Genomic DNA, 19423 nt, shown 5'->3' on the forward strand with positions numbered 1-19423 from the left:
AATGAACTCCCCAAAATTAACTCAAAATGGATTAAAGACTTAAATGTACACCAGAAACCATAAAACTCCTAGAAGAAAAGGTAGGAACAAACCTCCTTGACAATGGCCGTGGTAGTGATTTTTTGGATATAATACCTAAAGCACCAGGAACAAAATAAACAAGTAGGACTGCATCAATAAAAAGACAACTAATGAAATGCGAAAAAATATTTGCAAATCATATATCTGATAAGGTGTTATTATACAAAAACGTATAAAACTCATACAACTCAAAAGCAAAAAACAAAAACAACAACAACAGCAAAAAACACCAAATAATCCAGTTGAAAAATGGGTAAAGGACCTGAATAGACGTTTTTTCCAAAGAAGATACATGAAGGCCAACAGGTACACAAAAAGGTGCTCAACATTACTAAACATCAGGGAAATGCAAATCGAAACCATACACACCTGGTAGAATAGACATCATCAAAAAGACAAGAAATACCACATTTTGTCCAGGATGTGGAGAAAAGGGAACCCTTAAACGCTGTTGGTGGAAATGTAAATTGGTGCAGCCACTATGGAAAACGGTTTGGAGGTTCCTCAAAAATTTAAAACTAGAACTACCCTATGATCCAGCAATTCCACTTCTGAGGATTTATCGAAAGGAAACACAAATACTGTGTTGAAGAGCTATCTGCACTCCTATGTTCACCGCAGCATTATTTCCAATAGCCAAGACATGGAAACATCAATGGGTGGATGGATAAAGTTGTGGTATGCACACACACACACACACACACACGAATATTAATTCATCCTTTAAAAAAGAAGGAAATCTGGCCATTTGCTACAACCCGGATAAATCTGGAGGATGTCCTGCTAAGTGAAAGTCAGACAGAATGACAAATACTATACGATCTCAATTATATGTGGAATCAAACCAACCAGTGAACTCATAGAAAAAGAGATCATATTTTGGGTAACCAGAGGCAGGGGGGTGGGGTTTGGGTAATAGGATGAAGGAGGTCAAAAGGCACAAACTTTCAGTTATAAGACAAATAAGCACCAGGCATGTCAAGTGCAACAGGATGGCTGCAGCTAACATTGCTTTACGGTCTAGAGAAAGGTGTTAAGACAGTAAATCCTACAAGTTCTCATCAAAAGGAAAAACCATTTTTTTTCTTCTTTTTTAATCTATAGGACAGTAGAGGTTAACTGAACTTGTGGTGATTATTTCACAAGTCCTTATGCTGTATACCATAAACTTATACAGGGCTGGGGCACCAGGGTGGCTCAGTCGGTTAAGCAACTGCCTCCGGCTCAGATCATGATCCTGGAGTCCCGGGATCGAGTCCCGCATCGGGCTCCTTGCTCCTGCTTCTCCCTCTGGCGCTCCCCCCTCTCATGTGCTCTCTCTCTCTCTCTTTCAAATAAATAAATAAATCTTAAAAAAAAAAACTTACACAGGGCTGTGTACCAATTATATCTCAATAAAACTAGGGGAAAAATAACAGTTCTAATAAAGATGTTTCTAGGAACACTACTTATAAGCCATATACTTTTATTTATATAAATATTTAAGTTTTTTAAATAAAACTCTTGGGGTAAAACTGCTGCCAAGAAGCTCTATCAGATTGTATTTACCCCATAGTTTCATGTCTCCCATGACTGATACTAGAAACCCTCAAGGTTACAAATACCCCATTTTGAGAACAAGAGTAAGTGTAGCAGAGTCTTCTTTTTCTCCTTTGTCTTGCTCCCCTTCCCACTCCTCTGAAATGTCTTCTCCTTTTCATTTGCCTGTTCTATCACCTAAACATTCACACAGGAAAGAAAATTCTCTAGTACTTGAAGACTTACTATTTCCTAATTCCTAGATTTTAAAAAAATGAATGAATAAATAAATATTTTTTCCTCAGGAAATATTTTTTTCATCAGAAGTCATTTGGAAGTATTTTATTGCAGACATGTAAAACGTTTGATCTGGGTCTGACACTGTCCTGGGCCTCATGATTATCACCATTTTGAAGTTAAATTTTCTCATTATGATGGAGAAGTCATCAAGAGATGTTGAAAACTGGATAGCACAAAGTCAAAGCAAATGTTTTGCATGTCTGTGAGAAAGTCACAAATATTTTGCTCACTGTGCCTGAGGTATAGTTACTCAACCCCAGTACAGTTGTTGAGGGGAACATTCCCCCAGAACTCAGTATTTCCAGGCTGTTCATTAAATCCAAGTAGAACCTCCCAACCTTTCACAGGAGGGCCAGGAGATGACTGGTGAGTAGGTAACTGGCTCAATGACCCGCATCTCCACCCACTTCGAAGCCATTGTTTCTTCATGGGCTGAGAGGCTGAAAGGCATCAAGCTCATAAACCATAACCCATATCTTCCTTGCTGTGGGGAGCAGAGCGGACATGTTTTGTCCTCTGGCAGTTTCTTCCTTATTTGCTCCCCTATTACTCTATTTGGGTCTCCTGCCACACATTTTCAGATAGTGTCCATTTGGAAGATACACTGGCGCTTCTGAGATCTGAGCCAGTGAACAGACAGGAGGTTGTTTGAGGATCCCCACTGGTCCGCTAACTGCATCTCTCTCCCCCTCCACTCCCACCTGTTCCCCCAGAAGATGTGCCTTCTTCAAGAGCATCTGGAATCTGTCCGGAAGGAGTTCATCATTTTCAACAGAGAAAAGTAAGTAAGCCCTGGTTCAACAGCAGCCCAGCAGATGATGGAGGAACAGAGCCTTAACAGATTTTTTGAAACATTTTTAAATTTTTTCTCCCATCAAAAATGATACCTAGCCATAATAGAAAAATTGGAAAATTCAGAAGCCTTCCCCCCAACACACACACCCCGTATGAGATTTCAAAAATTGCAATAGGTAAATTAGCTTAGCATCAAGTTTCTGTTTCAGGGAAGGACAGAGGAATGGGACTAAAACAGTTAAAATCAGTGACATGCTTAAGATGGTTTCCTTGGCTCGTGCCACTTTCTAATTGTGGGGCTTAATTCTGTCATTTCAAAGTTTAAATCATTTCTTTTTCTTTTCAACAATAAGCCCTGGTTGTTGTTGTTGTTTTCTTTTTTTCTTTTAAGAGTAAAACGGGACTTAAATAAAAGACCGGCTAATCTAGCCTTGGAACAAACCCAAGACCCACAAGAGGAGAATGACCAGAATAAGGAGTGAAGTCCTCCACATCTTCTGCTTGGGACCTTTCCTGCCACCTCAGGCCAGGAACTTCCTGCCCACCCGTGCCAGGAATTGCTGACTGTAGTTCTCAGCTCTCCACACCTCATACACCCTAGAAAATGTGTATGAACGCCTTGGAGGAGGCAGCATGGCAGAGACCGACAGTCCCGGGTCTCTGGGATCTTGTTTCACCACGAATTAACTACGTGTCCTTGAGCAAGTCACTTCCCCCTGGTGTCTGCTTCGGGTCATTCATCCACGATGAGAGGGTTATACTAGCGGAGCTCTGTTCTCCCTTTCTACTGTTCCCATTCTGTTATTCCACACAGCCTTTCTCTTTATTTTCAAAGGAATATTTAGATGTAGATTTATTTTTCCACTCATCCTAACTACACTGTGACAAATGCGCGGATGGACACTGACGGGTGGGGGATGACTGCGTGAGGCTCTTCAGAGCTAGAGAATTTCAGAAAGAGGTCAGGACGCCCCCATCTGATTGAAGAGGGAGAAGGAATTCAATCCGGAAGCAATGAATGGGAGCGGATTGGAAATAATGCAGATTTCTGGGGCTTCCAGTGGCGTTCTGGTCAGCGCACCCTGTCAGCTCAGGTCAGCCAGCAAGAGCCTGGGGGGCACGTGTTCCCATGGCCCTTGGACAGTGACGTAAAGCTGGGCAGCCGAAACTGGGGATGATCAGTAAATACCGGCAATATTTACACCATGGAAATGGGCAAATGTTTCACATCAGGGCTTTTCAGCTGTGAAGCAGTTATTAGCATACTGCTCACCTTCTTCTAGTAACTACGTTCCTTGAGAGCGAATTGTCCTCGTATCAGAGACCCATGTCTGGAGAGGATCGGAAATTAATATTGTCACATTGAGACCATGTGCCCCTCGTAGTAGTCAAGTTCTCCCTTACTTGTACAGGGATTATAGTCTGAGTAGAATGGGAGGTGAATTTGGAAGAGAGTAAAATTTACACTTGGAAACTCCCTTAAATTACCCAAACCATGGTTGGTATCTTTTCTAGGCGAAGCCCGGTGCAGTGAGCAATGAAACAAATCATCACTTGGGGCTTTGATTTTTGTCTTTTATTTTTGGTCTCATTTTTGGCCGGTATCAGATGAACCAAAATGTGGAACCGATTATATATGCTTTTATAGACTGGAATAACAGAACTTAGGGATGCCGCTCAGATCACCTGAGTCTTGTCCTTACAGACAGGAAGGGCCTTGCCAAGATGGCAGAGAGGAGGCAACAGGGAAGACCAGACAGAGAAAACAGGCCGAAGTAACAGATCCCACACCTGCCACACCAGACATCCGAGGAAGGAAGCAGCACTCGGGCAATTAAACACGGGTAGGAAGCCAATGCTGGATTTTAACTTGGCCTCCAGGATTTTCTCCTCCCTGAGTTAACAGGCCCAGGATTTCTGGCAGAGCTGTGAACAGTGCCTCTCTACTTTAAGAGCAACCATATTTTTGCTAAGAATTAAAACCAGCTCTTTCCTTCTGTTTGATTCTGTTTTTCTACATTTCCCACATATTACTTGCCCATGCTATTTTGCTTTTCTCCAAACGCTATAAACTCGGCACTGGCCCTGACTCTGTTTCTGATTATATATGAAAAGAGCAAGGGGAAGGTGACCCGCTTCTGTTCCAGGTTGGTAAGCCCAGGAGTGTCAGGGATCACTGCATGTTTAGCAACTGGCAACTTTCATGCGTTTTGACTCAAGTCCTGATGCGCTGTGGACGTCTCTCTCCAGTCACCTGGTGTCTCCTCTTGCTGTGACCTTGTGTGTATCATCACAGGGGAAAGACTTCGGCAAACACTTGCCACAGGACAATGGGATCAGGAGGCTCTCCGTGGGGAAGGGAGCCAGCCATCTGTGTCATTTCACATCTGTACAATGTCTAACAGGATGGGAACCCCCTACCGTCTCTGTAGCGGGAACCCCTAGTTTTTATTTCCGGTGAGTTCCTGCTGTGCCCGAGGCACCTCTGTGGACATTCAGGAACCGTGGACACACCAACTAGACAGCACAGCCTCAGAGTGGTAAGATGGATTTTCAGTCCTAATCAGGTTACAGACCCACCATGTGTTTCCAGTTAGAAATGAAAAAGCATTGCATCTAGAGTGCAGAACAACTGATTGTAAGCACCTCCCACCACCACACATTTTAAACATTAGGAGAAAAAGTTTTCCAAAAACCAGAAGGAGGCCTAAATCTGTACCATGATTGCTAGATGTTGGTATCAGATTCTTTGGTTTTATTCCGTAACTTGGGCCCAAAGTTCCTATCCTAACCAGTTGGAACATGTCTCATCAATTAGTAGATGTGTGAAAACCAGGGCTCAGGGCTCAGAATTTTAGAAAACAAGCTGAGTATCGCAGCCCTTTGTCTGGTATTCGTACCATCTTCTTCTAACTGCTTCCTCCCTTACCTGTGTGGAGCATCTGAAAACTCGGAGCAAGACCAGAAGCATCCAGGTTATAATAACTCTGACCCTGCAGCAGAGACCCACCCCCTTGCATTCAGCGGCCCCTCGTGGCTGGGTGGGCACCCGAGCCCTGTAAGCCTGCCCACGCCCCGAACTCCATGGAAGTGAATGCCCCGCTAATGGCAAACACATCTCGAGGGCCGTGCTGGTTTTGGCTGGGGTCATCGCTAGGGCAGCACGGAATGTCCAGCAGCACAAAGCACTGCTAAATGAATTACGGTCATTAATTTGTAGTGAAGCTTCTTGTGATGGGCAAGTTTTAACCGGAAACAACGAGGCCGTAGATCATCATAGCTCCTCTAGATTGGATGGGCAAATACGGATGCTAACAGAGCCGTCAGGAAGCTGGGTTGCTGCTTTTGATGATGCAGTCATGCTAAGGCTTTCGTTCACCAGCTGAACGAAAAGGCGTGCAACCCATCGTGTTTGTTTCAGTAGCCAGTCGTGCCTGCGTTGTCCACACAACATCCTGTTTCCTACTGTCTGCCTGTGATTGCTCTTTCTTACAAGCTCAGTGTGTCTGACTGACGTTGAACACTGATGTTCAAAATCCAAACTGCGGTGATCTGCGCTGTTGTGAGCATGCAGCCACGGGGTGGGAGACACATGCTTCTGTTGATATGTAAATGTGCCTTGGTGTATTAAAATGTCTTCTGTATACCGTAAGCCACTGATCCTTCTTTGTCAGCTGTGTGTCACTGTTTGTCCTAGAGGTAGGGCTGTGGGTGCCCAAAGTCACCTGTTCCTACTTCCATTTCCCACTGTGAGGACCGTCCTTGACCAGGGACAAGCTGGTATTAGAGATGATGTTCTAGAACGGGTGGGATGCAGCACAATTTAACTGACCCACAAATAGAACTAAAAGCCTGCCCCCTTAGCATTCACACCTTAGGGAGCACAGCCCAGAATTCCAGACTTTGCCCTTCACCCTGACCTTGTCCAAGACAGCCCGTGCCCCTCTTCTTCAGCATTGTGCCTTGCTACCCTTCAGCATCTTCGTCCTGCCCCATGCCATACACCAGAACAGCAGGTGGATGCTCCAAACCTGGGACAGGAGGGTCACGGGCAGCTCTGGATCCTTGTAGCTGGAAGCAACTTCCTTTTAGGCCCGCAGCAGCTTAGCAGCCAGTAGGCCAGCTGGTTCCCTGGGCTTATCCTGAAGTCAGTAGGCTCTTGTAAGTCCTGCGGGCTCTGAAGTCCTAAATGCTGAGTGCCCTATTGTCCAGGCCATGTCAGGCACCCTGCTTTGTTCCCAGTAGCCAACTGAGCGCACAGCAAGATCTAGAACTCCTGGTTCTGAAGAGTGACAGCCTGAAGTATGTGATCTCATTTTTGTCACCTGCTTTGGCCTTTACATCCCCCATTTCCTACTCATGGTTGGTGTCCCTTTTGTGATGGCTTGATGGGAGCAGAGCCGATTCCAGAAAGTTCTTTGAAACCAGAGACCTTTTTATGCCTGCAGTACTCTCATCCCCCACCTGGTCAGGTGTGACTCAGTCCCGAACAGCTCTAGCCCCCCAGTGGGGTGAAAGTCTCTATGTCTGTTTCACCAACATTTTTTTTTTTTAAACACGGCTTCATCTCTTGCAAACCCTGCAACCTGAGTTCACTTCAGTTAAGCTTTGCCCATGCCCTTTAAACCCACCCTAATCCTAAGGAGAGCTCAGTTGCTGCCCTGGTCATGAGCTGGGACAGGTATTTCACCAACCCTGAGTTCAAGCTGCAAACTGAGACTATGGGTCAAACCTTGAACCTCAAACTGAAATAATCATGTGCTGAGAGTAGCTTTTGATGTTCTCTAAGCTTGGTGTCAAAAGCTATCATCACTCTATGCCCCTGTACTAGACAGCAACGTTCCACAGAAGCAAGAAGGGTTCATGACACATACAAGCAATTAGTAAGAAAACAGCATCTTCTGATCCCCATCTCCAACTGCTCCAACCTACACACAGGCTCTTCACTGAGCAAAACACTCAGGCCCCGCAGGCTTGAGAAAGGTACCATGGCCATCTGCTGGTTTTGCCCACCCCGTATCCAAATCTGGTATCACAAATTGGTTGTTTTGGGTGTGATCCAGAGTCCTCAGGGTTCACATGGCTCTGGGGCTGGGCACATGACCAGGGGGCGCCCATCAGTCTCAGTGTCCTGGCCAGGGTACCTAGTCCTATGGTGAACACAGGTCCCAAGCCAGCCAACCAGAATCGGTCTCTTTGGTTGGACCTAGTGAAGGAGCCTCTCTCCTTCCCCTGAGTTGCTAGGCAGGCAAAATGAAAACGTGGGGATGCCAGTGGCCAGTTCTGCTCCCACACCCATAAATTTTCTGAAGAAGCAATTACTAAAAGCAAGCAGGGCTAAGCGATTAAGAGAAACCACGTTCTAGACCGAGCTATTCTTCAGTCAACCCAGTTCTATCCCTGAAGTTCTCATTACACCAGACTTTAAAATACCCTTTTCAAAAAAATTTTGTGCATAGAGTAGTCTGCCATTTGCAATGAGAAGTATCCCATACAATATGAAAGTGGTTCCAGGCGTGTTTCCCCAAAGAGAGTTTAGCATAATAGGTCACTGGGATGTTAAAAGAGGATATAGAAGGGTTCAGCAGCCAAAAAGTTCGAGAACCTTGAATAGGACAAATTCTGAAAGGCTTAGAAGATTTCTCATAGCTTTTAATTTGATGATATGACCTTACAACTGTCAGAGGAGTAGCTTAGTGTAGCTTAGTAAATAATCCTTGCCAACGTTCCTACACAACTTGGGATCAGTATGTTAAAGAATATACCTTGAGGGCTGCCTGTGTGGCTCAGTCGGTTAAGCCTTTGGCTCAGGTCCTGATCCCGGAGTCCTGGGATCAAGCCCAGAGGTGGGCTCCCTGCTCAGTGGGGAGTCTGCTTCTCCCTCTCCCTCGGCCTCCCCTCACCCCTGGCTCATGCTGTCTCTCTGGCTCTTTCTCTGGCTCTCTCTCAAAAAATAAATAAAATCTTAAAATAACTATATATATATATATGTGTATATAAGATACATATATAATATAGTTTGAAAAAAAAAAAGAATATACCTTGGAAAATGCTTAGTTTGAATTTTCTCAAAGTCCAGGCTTTTAGGGAAAGCAGAAAACCTTTAAGGAGATGACAAAAAACAGATGAAACCCTGTCAGGATCTGTACTGGACTCAGCCAGACCTTATCTCAAATGGTGATGTGTTTTACATGAGATGATCCCCAGAAAAAACTTCAGTCATTCTAAGTTCTAATAACGGTCATCAAACTCTGTGGCCAAAACAAAAACTCGACCTCAACTGAGAAGATAGAAATCCCCCAGATTTCCTCAGGAAACCTTTTGTTTTCATCAAATCTGCCCCCCTCATTAAGCACGTCAGTTTTATTGTGCAATTTTCATACTGCAAGTGAAACGGCACGTCGCATACAGAAGAAGGCTGGACGACAACATCCGTAATTTCATAGTTATTTTAATAACCAGGTGTACATTAACAGTCACTTGATGAACTTTTCTTTAATCTCAGCTAAACTCAAAACACAGTTTTCTTCACGGTTCAAACCAAACAGCTCTTCACGTTCCGAGCTGCCTTACAGCTACCACAGATCACAGGGAGATTTACGGTCTGTTCATATTCACCAGACACAGAACTGAACACCCACACACCATTTTCCAAAGAGGGAACTTGTACAATGAATGCTGGCTGCCCGGGACAGCCCATGGGTATATCTGGGACTCAAGCTGGAGTTTTCCAGGGGGTAGGCCTGGGAAGCTTGTGGCTAGAACCAAGTTTGGTGGGGCGGGGGGGGCTCATCCACCCTGTGGGGAAGGGCCTCTCAGGGTGAGTGCAAGTCCAGGCTTAGGATTAAGGCCTTTGCAGCAGAGCATGACTCTCTGGGTGTAGGCATGAGGAAAAAGGCCAAAGGGTGACTGGTCTTTGAAGAAAACCCATTTTCGGGATGACTACAACTGCCAGTTTTAGAAAACAGAAATAGAAGAAACACCTCTACGGGATTGGCTGATCTAACAATTCCACAAATACCTTCTCAACTACCCAAGATTATGGCCCTCCCAGAGAGAACCCCAGTTGACTGCCATCTGGATAAGGAATAATGTGAGACGGTTGCAGGGAAGCCAGGGCATCCTTAGAGAGGGGCCAGGCCAAGAGACTAGAGGGCAAAAGAAAGCTTGGGCAGGAGACGAAGGTCCAGCTAGCCCTCCCACATGTGGATGAGATGCTGTGAATTCTGAGAGAGCTGTGACTTGCATCATGTTCTCTTCCTAAGCCCTGTGTATAGGGAGGGCTCTTTGATGTGCCTTATGGAAGAGGACACATTTGAATACAAATTTTAACTCAAGTAACAAGGTACGAGAAACCAAAGTCAAGGAAAGAGAGGGAGTTTTCCTGCAATTCTTAGGAATCTCTGTGCTTGGGAAGTTACTTATAGTAAGTGAAGAAGGGGAGGCTTTCCCAGATCACGTTGCCCATGGTGAAGGCATTAGCGTTATTCCTACAGCATGGAAAGCTTGTGTAGGATATGAAGTGCTGGTTGAATGCTTCATTCAGCAGTCCCAGTGCAGTGCAGACGACCAATGTGGCCATGAAGGATTTATTGTCATGGCCTAGAGAGGTCATGGAGGGAGGAGCTGGGCTCTGGCTAGGAATCAAGAGCAGACGGTACACAAGAGGACACGCCCACTAGTTTTTTGTCTTTTCCTCCACCTGGTGGTTGTGGCTGGTACTGCAACACATCCTACAGAACAGCCCAGCCAATGAGGTATATATATAGCTTAGACGCTTCAGATGTGGCAATCTCCCTCTGCCCGCAAAACTGTCATTCTGAGTTCTGCGACAGGCCCTCAGGTGTTTTGAGTTATAAATCAAGAGCTACATGCTCCCGTTAAGTTTCCTTTAAAATAAAGGCACCATGAAAAAGCCTTCAAATAGCAAGATTCCTTATTATGAGGAGAAATGATCGTTTTCATGAATAGAACGGTAATTAGATGGCTAGGGGGAGTCCTCTTCCTTGGCTATTTCCAAATTCCTTTTTAGCCATGTGTTGTTGTTCCCTTTTCTCTGGTCTTCAGCTGTCAGAGAGAACAGCTTCTCCTGAGCACCTGAAAGGTGTTTGAGGCCTGCTCTCTTTCTTCCAAGTACCTAGTACACACGGTTAGGGTCCTACGGGCCGCATCCCCCAAGCACAGACATCTGATCCCAGGGTGAATGTACTTTTTCTGCCTCTGGACCTTAGTTCTACAGATCCTCATCTGGCTCAGAGAACTTGCTCCAACATTGAATTTTCACAAGTGGCAGGACGGGGAAATGGACATTGAGCTCCACGTCCGTTCTGGGCCACATCACACAAGGCTGCATGTCGCTTCCACTCACCTTGGGAGGCTTTATAAGGAAACACAAAGCTCCCCCAGAGGATGTGCTCAAAGAAGAGGCGACAGAGGGTTCAGGGCTGCAAAGCAGACCCACGGCCGCAGAACGTGCTCCCTCAGCTCCACAGACTAGCTTTCCCAAATCTTTGCTTGGCTCCCGTCTCAACTGAGATCACCTGTTCGGAGCAAAACTTAGAGAACACCTAAGCACTAAAAATCCTCTTCAATCACGAATGTGCCTGGATCTTGAGACGGAAAGAATCGGCTACTGACCGGCAGCAAGAGAAGCCCTTCCCGGGGCCCCACTGAGGCTCGTCCTAACTTGGGACGACGAACACACGCTGCTCTTCCCGGTTCGCAAAGCCACGCGAATGCGAGGGGATCTCCAACATGTGCTTTGAGGAAGGTGGGTGAGCAGGGCTGCCCCCACCCCGAGGGCCTGTTGTTAAAGAGCACCAAAGAGGCAGGCAAGACAGAGGAGAAGAGGGCTTTCCTCTCTCCCTTCCCGGCCCAGGAAAGAGGAGAATTTGAAATCAACACGGAGAAAGAGGCCCCGCCAAACACTGGCACGATCAAGCAGGTGAAAATAATGGTTGGGTTTTGGTGTTTTAATAAAATGTTCAAAGGAATAAAATCTAGGAGGGGATGTGACAAAGTCTGGAACCTGAAGACTGCCTGCCTTCTCCACAGACCCCTGGGGACCGTGATGAAGGGACGGGCTGCCCCAAGTAGCCATCTTCCGTGGAAACAAACGCGCTTCGTCAACACAATACACGAGCCCCCTTATGCTCACCCACCCACCCGCCTCCCCGTCCACGCCCTACCCCAGCCCCTCTGAGCCTTCTGCCTCGCTCTGGGCTCCCACCACCCCCTCACCCCAAATAACCACGTCCCTTTTGTTGATCTTCCTGGCATCCCAGCTTTGTCTGTCCCCTTGTCATAAAATGCAGCACTACACACGCTCTCAACACTATATAGCAGACTTTTACCTTAGTAGCCTGTCTGATTGCATGCACGTAAATGCGGGGAGGCAGGGTCAAACCAATCAAGGCTATGCATGAACAGAAAACAAAGCAATATTCGTAAAGCTAGGCAAGCGAGTGTAGCATTGGAGAAACATAAGGCTTGAGGCTTATTGATTCTTTAGATCGCAACTGTTTGGATTCGCTTTCCTTCTTAAATATTGGTGTACCATTTTGGCTTCAAAAAAATCTCTTCTTGCTTCTGCCCCTCTCTTTGGGGAGGGGTCGCTTAACTCAGGGATGTGATGTTAGAACGGCCTCCGGGGGGTGCCACGATGCGCTTGCTGGCCGAGCGGACCCCCTCATCCACTTGGGTGCCTGCAGTTGGCAATGCATTCCCAGGAAGAGAAAAGGGAGAGCGCAAGAGAGAAACTGGATTAATTTACAGAGTGTCAGACGGCAAGCACCTTCCTGGCCTCATCTCCCAAGAAATTCCATTCCGGTCCTGTCAAGCATTCCAGGCGTTTCATATCCGCCCTCCTGGGGAACACCCATCTCCGCCAGGAAAAGCCAGGTTCTCATCTAGATACCATCGGACCCTCAGCATCATAAAAATGATAATAAAAACAAGGCCGGTGATCTGAGAAACAGTTGCTTACATTCACCGCGACAAGCAATGTTTCAGGTGCCCCTCAGACACCTCACCCGATCCTCACCACTACCCTAGGAGGGAGCTACTGTGATTGTTCCCATTGAACAGAGGCAGTGACTGGGGCTGTGAGAGCTTAGGGAACCTGACCCGGGTCTCACAACCTGGCCCGGTGCTGGTCAGGCCCCTGCAGGCTCAGCACGGAAGGAAGCGCTCACGAGTGCGCTTACGTCCATTCACAGAGGAGCTGCGACATGTTAGGGAGGAGGTCAGCCAGGGAGCAATTCAAATGGCAAAAAAAAAAAAAAAAGACAAAAATTACCTGCCACAATCATAATGTGACCTGTGTCAATGTCACCTCAAAACCTGCAGTCTTTTCCTTCTGCCTTCCTCCCCTGATCCTGTCCCCTCGGCTCTTTCCGGCTTCTGCCATTCCTGTTCCTCTTCCTTCCCTAGACCCGTTGCTCTTTACCTCTCCCTGTCCCTTCTGGGTGTCTGGCTCCCCTCACACTTAAATTGTTCATCACAGAGACGCAAATTGACATTTACTTTTCCCCCTTTTAGCTACTGGTTATGGAGCAAGTGGGTAATTATTTTCTATTATTATCAGTTCTTAAAGCATAGACAGGGTGAATGGTACGGCCAGCCTGGGGTAAGTATTTACTCAACGGCAGCTCGTACTCACACTATCACTATTACTAGGAGGGAGGGGAGAGTAAAAACGCCAGGTTCGAAGAAGCCCCTGCAGTCTGAGCTCTTTTTATTCTGGGCACACGGAGACGGGACCACACCACGCACAGCCCCCACAGTCTCACGTGGAAAATCACCGATTCCTAATGGGAAACATCTGGCCCCCACCCCAACAGCTGTGATCTCTAAGCAGAACTGGTCATCATTTAAACCTGATCTTTAATCTCACCGAGCCTTATCCTGCCTTCTCAGCGGGACTCCTTTTTGATTGGGCAAAGCTTCCTGCTGGCCCCAGTCACCATCTCCCAGGTCACCTGTCAGCTTGGAGCACTCGGTGCTCTTCCTCGTCCCTCCCCTCTTGCCCAGGGCCACCACGTCCCACATCCCACTCACCGGACAGGCTGAATCCCGACTGATGGAGGTTCCTCACAGGCGGGTTGGGCCGCGTGGGGGAGCCCCGGGTGGAGCCCGCGGGGGTGCCCCCTTTGGGTGTGGTGGTCAGGTCAAACACCGGCCCGTCGTACAGGCCCCTCGGGACCGCGTGCAGGTCTGCCATCTGCAGCAGAGAAAGCCCATCAACCCTGATTCCGTCAACAGTTACGGTCTGTGCTAGGTGGCAGAGATAAGTCAGGGAATTCAGGGTGTGGTGGGAGCCAGAACGTAATAAAAATAATAGGGTCATTTTAAGGAAAGGAAAAGACGCAGACAATAAAGGGGGTGTGGGGACAGAGTGACAGCAGAAGAGGTCAGGGAAGACCTCTCTCAACAGGTGAGCTTCCCTCTTAAGGAACAAAGGAGCCTGTCCTGCGGCCGGCTGGGTGGAGGGAAGGAGGAGGCTGCGAGGGGCAGAGGAGGAGGGGGGAAGGGAAGGGGGAAGGCGGCGTTCCTGGAAGAGGAAGCGGGTGGGCAAGACGGCCTGTAGGCCCAGAGCAGAGGGAGCAAGAAGGGCCGCGGTTTGGGCCAAGGTCGTAAGGGCTGGTGGGGTGAGGTCCGGGGGGAAGCTCCACCCACACGCTCTTCAGCCCAGAGCAGAGTTGGCAAACCTCGAAGGGTGCATCCCGCAGTCTGGCCCCTGGCCTCTCGCTGTGGCTGTGAACCTGTGTTGGGACTGGGGAGCCAGCCAGCACCACCCCCCCTCCCCCGGGCATGCTCCAGGCTAGGCCTGGTGCCGGGAGCAGGGGGTGAGGGTCACGGGAAGCACAGTGCCTGCTCCAGAGGGGGCCCCCGGTCTGTCAGACACACACTGATGGGCGGTGCAGCCACGACAGCACCTCCACCCAGGTCCGACCCCTGGCTGCCAGAGGAGGCCGGCAGGACAGGGTGGCTCACAGTAAGACGCCGAGCACGTCTGCCACAGGGCCTGCCCTCCCCTCTGGGAGAGACTCAGGTGCAGGCACTGAGATGACGCTCATCACATTTGCAGATGCTGATGATTCACGTGGGGCCATGGCTCAAGCCGTGCTCCCCAAAAACCCTGGCCAGTAACTCTAGATCATCGACATTTCTTTAGGTGCAGACTCTAAGGCACATTAATGGAAATAAAGACCTGATGCATATGGGAGGCTTGAGTTCCATTCTCTTCTCTAGGAGGTCACAAGCGGAGTGTGGAATGAAACTCCATACCACCTAACTTTACAGGATCACTCATAAAGAGGTAGGACCGGTGCAGGGATTTAAAACGCTGTCATAAGGGGACGCCTGGGTGGCTCAGTCAGTTAAGCAGCTGCCTTCAGCTCAGGTCATGATCCCAGGGTCCTGGGATCAAGCCCCACGTCGGGCTCCCTGCTCAGCAGGGAGCCTGCTTCTCCCTCTCCCTCTGCCCCTCCCACCCCACTCATGCTCTCTCTCTCAAATAAAAAAATCTTTAAAATAAATAAAATAAAAGTAAACAAAACGCCGTCATAACATAAACAAGTGCAGGCTACGGGCATATCCAGACTAAAGGACAAACGCCTCTGGAAACACACACACGCCCTAAGAGATGGTGCACCTCGTTCTGTGAGGGCGCCGGGAGCAGAACAGAGCTGGCCGGTGGACTTCAGGGAGCGAGCCTTGCGGCCGGCCGACAGGAAGACGCCGGTTCTCAGACAGAGCCGGCAGCTGACTCCGCAACAGGGGGCCCCCCTGCGTCCGCACTCAGGGGCTGGATGGCCAGTCACTGGGATCACAGGCGGTCTGGGAGTGGGTTGGGTGCTCGGGTACGGAGTTTCTGGGGGCCTCTCTTTAATGGCCGCTACAGTGTGTCCCCAGCCCCCCACCTCGCCGTCACCAGGACTGAAGACTCATTCTCCCAGCTGCTGGGTGCTGGCCCATCCCAGGTGCACAGATGACCGTGTGCCTTCCAGCAGACAAGGTCGGGACCAGGGGTCAAATTCCACCTCATCCCAGGGCTGGTCTAACCCTGCTCTGTGGATCCCTAGTCTTACTGGAAGGCGACCATGTGATTGGTGTGGGGGTAGCAGGGGGCTCTGAAAAGACAGACTTCTGGACCTCACCCCTAAATCAAGTACAGCACTCGGTTTGTAACACGTAGGTAGATACATAAACACACAGATAAGTGTCTGTGTATCTATCTTTCTACCTATCTATGAAATGAGGGACATAAACAAGATTTTATGTGAACTAGCTGAAAGGGTTATAAACATTTGCCCTATGGGTGCAACACTGGATGGAAGACACGAGACTGGGAGGGGTGGGTGTGGGCTGCTAATTCTCACTGTAAGCCTTCAAGAGTTATTTTTTAAAAAATATATAAACATTATTTTGAATTATTAAAATTTCAAACTATTTTAATTAAAAGTACTATAAGAATGGAGGAAAGTTACTGGAAAAAAAAAGGTTTCTTGGGCCAAAAAAGTTTTAGAAACCATCTTTTTATAGTACATGAAATCTGTGCAAGTGTCTCTTGGGAAGAGATCATTGCTGTGAATTTCTTTGGGAGGCTCGAGGCACACGGACCCCTCCTGATCTCGTGGTTACTGTCCCTGTGCCTGAATGGGACACAGGCCCCTTTCCCCACCCCCAGGCTCAGCCAGCTTCTCACCTTCCTCCGGGCTTTAATGCGCTTGTAGACATAGTCAGAGAACGGGCTGCAGGGGATGAAGCGGCCAGCCCCCTGGGTCACGTGCAGGTTGCCATCTTCCAGCATGATCTTGCCCTGGCAGATGACCACCAGAGGGGCCCCTCGCAGCTCCAGCCCTTCAAAGATGTTATACTCTGCAGCCTAGAGACAGGGATGAGGGGCAAAGCCATGAGTGGGGGCGTAGGACGGTGAGGGGAGGAACACGGTTTTCCTGGGCTTGGGACCCTGCCTTCAGCCTCAGTATAATGGACGCACCAGGGAAGCCACGAAAAGCTTCCAACACCACCTGTGAGCTTTGGGTGCGTAGAAGCCCCAGGAGAGAGATGGCTGCTAAGCAGAGACTGGACCTCCCAGCAAAGAGAAGCATCAATCTTTAGAAAGGCCCTGGTGTGGACGTATATTTTGTCACTGGCAGGGTTCAAAGAGAAGCTTGCAAACTGTGAGGGATGCTGTTTTTGACACTCCTGTACGTGCTGGGTGAGTGGGTGGGGTCCGTGACCCTTAGGTCTCCACTAGCCCCAAATTAAATGACGTGATGTGACGCGATGTTTAAATGAAGGCCATCCCCACCAAAAAATGGGATTTCTCTCTACTGCCTTCATTTATTCACCAAGCGCAAGGCATTATTGCAAAGCATGAAGGACATCTGTTTGGAGTCTGTACTCCAAAAGAGCTGTGTGGGTCTGAATCCTAACTTCACCACTTACTTCCTGTATGAATTACTGAATCTCTCTGCACCCCCATCTCCTCCTCGATAAAATGCGGATGATAACAGTGCCTACCTGTCAGGGACTGTTACGGAGATTCAGTGAATGAAAAGCACACTGCCTGAAACATAAATGCTTTAAAAATAGGAACTATTTTTACTAACAGGGATGAAGCCCTTTCCCTTAGGCACTGGGCTTTAATTATGAAACTCCTCATGAGGAAGTTGTCCGGGCTGCTGACCAATTTTTTCACATTCCCTCTCCTTCTCGGTGCAGGGGGGATCCCGGCCCTCCCTGCCCTCCTGCGGTAAGGTCAAGCACAGGGCTGGCTTGGGCCAGCGCAGTGTGAGAGCAAGTGCCGTATACCGCTTCTCTTAGGAAAGCTCTCCGAGCCAACCCCAGGGACCATGACCTGGTCCCCCGCCTCAGCGATCTCGGGGGCGGGTGTAGACATGGTGCCTCCGTGCTGAGTGACTGTGCTGGGAGCAGCCCCCTGCTGACCCACCCGTAACCTGCTGAGGTGTGACGTCACTGAGAATTTGGTAAGGTCCGTGACCGTGACCCATCCCGGTCTAGCTGGCCTGGGACAAGGCACACGCACACATCTCCCCTGACCAAGTTCCTCACGAGCCTTCTCCACGCCGCTCTCGTCCCACCAGCGCCAGCCTTACCGACTGGTGGCTCTTGGCGGAGACGATCTTCACCGCGTCCGGGTCCCAGATCACCAGGTCGCTGTCAGAACCCACAGATATTCTCCCCTTGCGGGGATACAGGTTGAAGATCTTGGCGGCATTGGTGCTTGTCACAGCCACGAACTGGTTTTCATCCATTTTCCCGGTGGCCTGTTGGAATACCAAAAAACCTCAGCGCAGGGCTCCTGCATTCAGAGCACGGTGACACAGACCAGAAACACACAGCTCCCACCCGCAAGCTGCCCAGCCGGCTTCGTCGTTGCCTTTGGAAGGCAGTGACGACTCCTGGAGTGTGCGTTTTCTCTGGCTATGTGCATACACTTAACTGCTTTGCCCCTCTAATTCCAAAAAGAAATACAGAGTTCCCAGTAAAAACTAATGTGGTCACGGGCCCACTTTTTAGAGATTTGTTTGTATTTGCATGGTCACAGGATGAATATGGAAGAGCCTCCCCCAAATGATAATCGTGGTTAACCCTGGGTTGTTGAATTACGATGGATTTTTGTTTTCTTTCATGTCTGTGTTTCTCTGTCCTTTCCAAGTGCTCTTTTAATGAGAACGTATCATGTGCGTAATTAGAAAATACACATATTATTTTTAACAATTCCAGACTGTACCAACTATATATATATAAAAAATAGTATTTAAGAAAAAAAAACAAAACCTAAGTATGTGAGAGAGGAGACAAAAATATTTATACTTTCCCTCTTTACAAAACAAAAAGCCTGGATAAGAAAAAAAGAATTTAGTTTTGAATCGAACTTTGAGCTTCCTAGGAGCCAAGATGAGAAGGGAAATAATTTGGTAGCTTACACTATGTAGATGAATGAGGCATTAGTTCATATGCAATGTGTGTGGCTCAGAAATAAGTATGTTTAGAGTTTTTAAAATGAAAGAGAGCGGGGGGGGGTGCCTGGCTGGCTCAGCTGGTGGAGCGTGTAACTCCTGCTCTCAGGGTTTTGTGAGTTCGAGCCCCACGTTGAGTGTAGACATTACTTAAAAATAAAATCTTTAAAAAAATAATAAAATAAAAAAATAAAAGAGAAGAAAGTGATCAACTTAATAATGAGTTAATCATTATTTTTGCTAAAACCTTTGGGACAGCCTTCATTTGCATGGCTATCATGTTATTAAAGAAAATAAAACCAGGCCTACTGTCACAAGACATTGGTTGACCATCTCTTGTACAGCCTGGATGATCACACACTCGGGGAAGGGTATCCTTGATGAGAAAGTTGACTTCAGTTTCTTAGGCATATACCCCTTGCTTACCATTTCAAGGGGTTCTATCCAGCCCTTTCAAAAGAAGGGATAACACTCTCCAGAAAAAGAATTTTAACTCACTATTAAGTACAGGTCATTCATGCCATCAGATGAAGGGTCTGTACGTGTGGCTCCTAGTTCTTAACAGTCTAGAGGAGGAGGTCTCCTCACAATCTCAAGGTTCATCCCTCTAGAAATGACATTCCTAAACCACTTGAGACACGTGGTTCCAGAAACATCTCATTAGGTAGGAGGGCTCACCTACAAAGAAGCAGTGGCAGGAGGCTCTGATCTGGCGCCGGCCCCCGCCCATGACCTTG

General features: G+C 48.0%; 2 protein-coding genes across 3 annotated transcripts in view; one reads left to right on the forward strand and one right to left on the reverse strand.

Annotated features, from left to right (window-relative positions):
- STK32A (serine/threonine kinase 32A) overlaps window positions 1-2684 on the forward strand; it is a 90754-nt gene extending 88070 nt beyond the window's left edge. Inside the window, exon 10 of the mRNA XM_045894806.2 lies at window positions 2616-2684. Coding sequence (XP_045750762.2) covers window positions 2616-2684 — 69 coding nt within the window. The remainder of the gene's footprint in view (window positions 1-2615) is intronic.
- Window positions 2685-9129: 6445 nt separating this feature from the next.
- The window catches only part of DPYSL3 (dihydropyrimidinase like 3), a 112983-nt gene continuing 102689 nt past the window's right edge, over window positions 9130-19423 (reverse strand). For both annotated transcript variants that reach the window (XM_045894817.2, XM_045894823.3), the window contains exons 11-14: window positions 17820-17990; window positions 16403-16582; window positions 13753-13915; window positions 9130-12398 (exon numbers count right to left, since the gene is read on the reverse strand). In XM_045894817.2, coding sequence (XP_045750773.1) covers window positions 12310-12398; window positions 13753-13915; window positions 16403-16582; window positions 17820-17990 — 603 coding nt within the window. In that variant the 3' untranslated portion in view covers window positions 9130-12309. The remainder of the gene's footprint in view (window positions 12399-13752; window positions 13916-16402; window positions 16583-17819; window positions 17991-19423) is intronic.

Source organism: Mirounga angustirostris, unplaced genomic scaffold (assembly GCF_029215605.1).
Source record: "Mirounga angustirostris isolate CCGP_5_RB_7025 unplaced genomic scaffold, mMirAng1.0.hap1 SCAF_7, whole genome shotgun sequence".
NCBI classification, from domain to species: Eukaryota; Metazoa; Chordata; class Mammalia; order Carnivora; family Phocidae; genus Mirounga; species Mirounga angustirostris.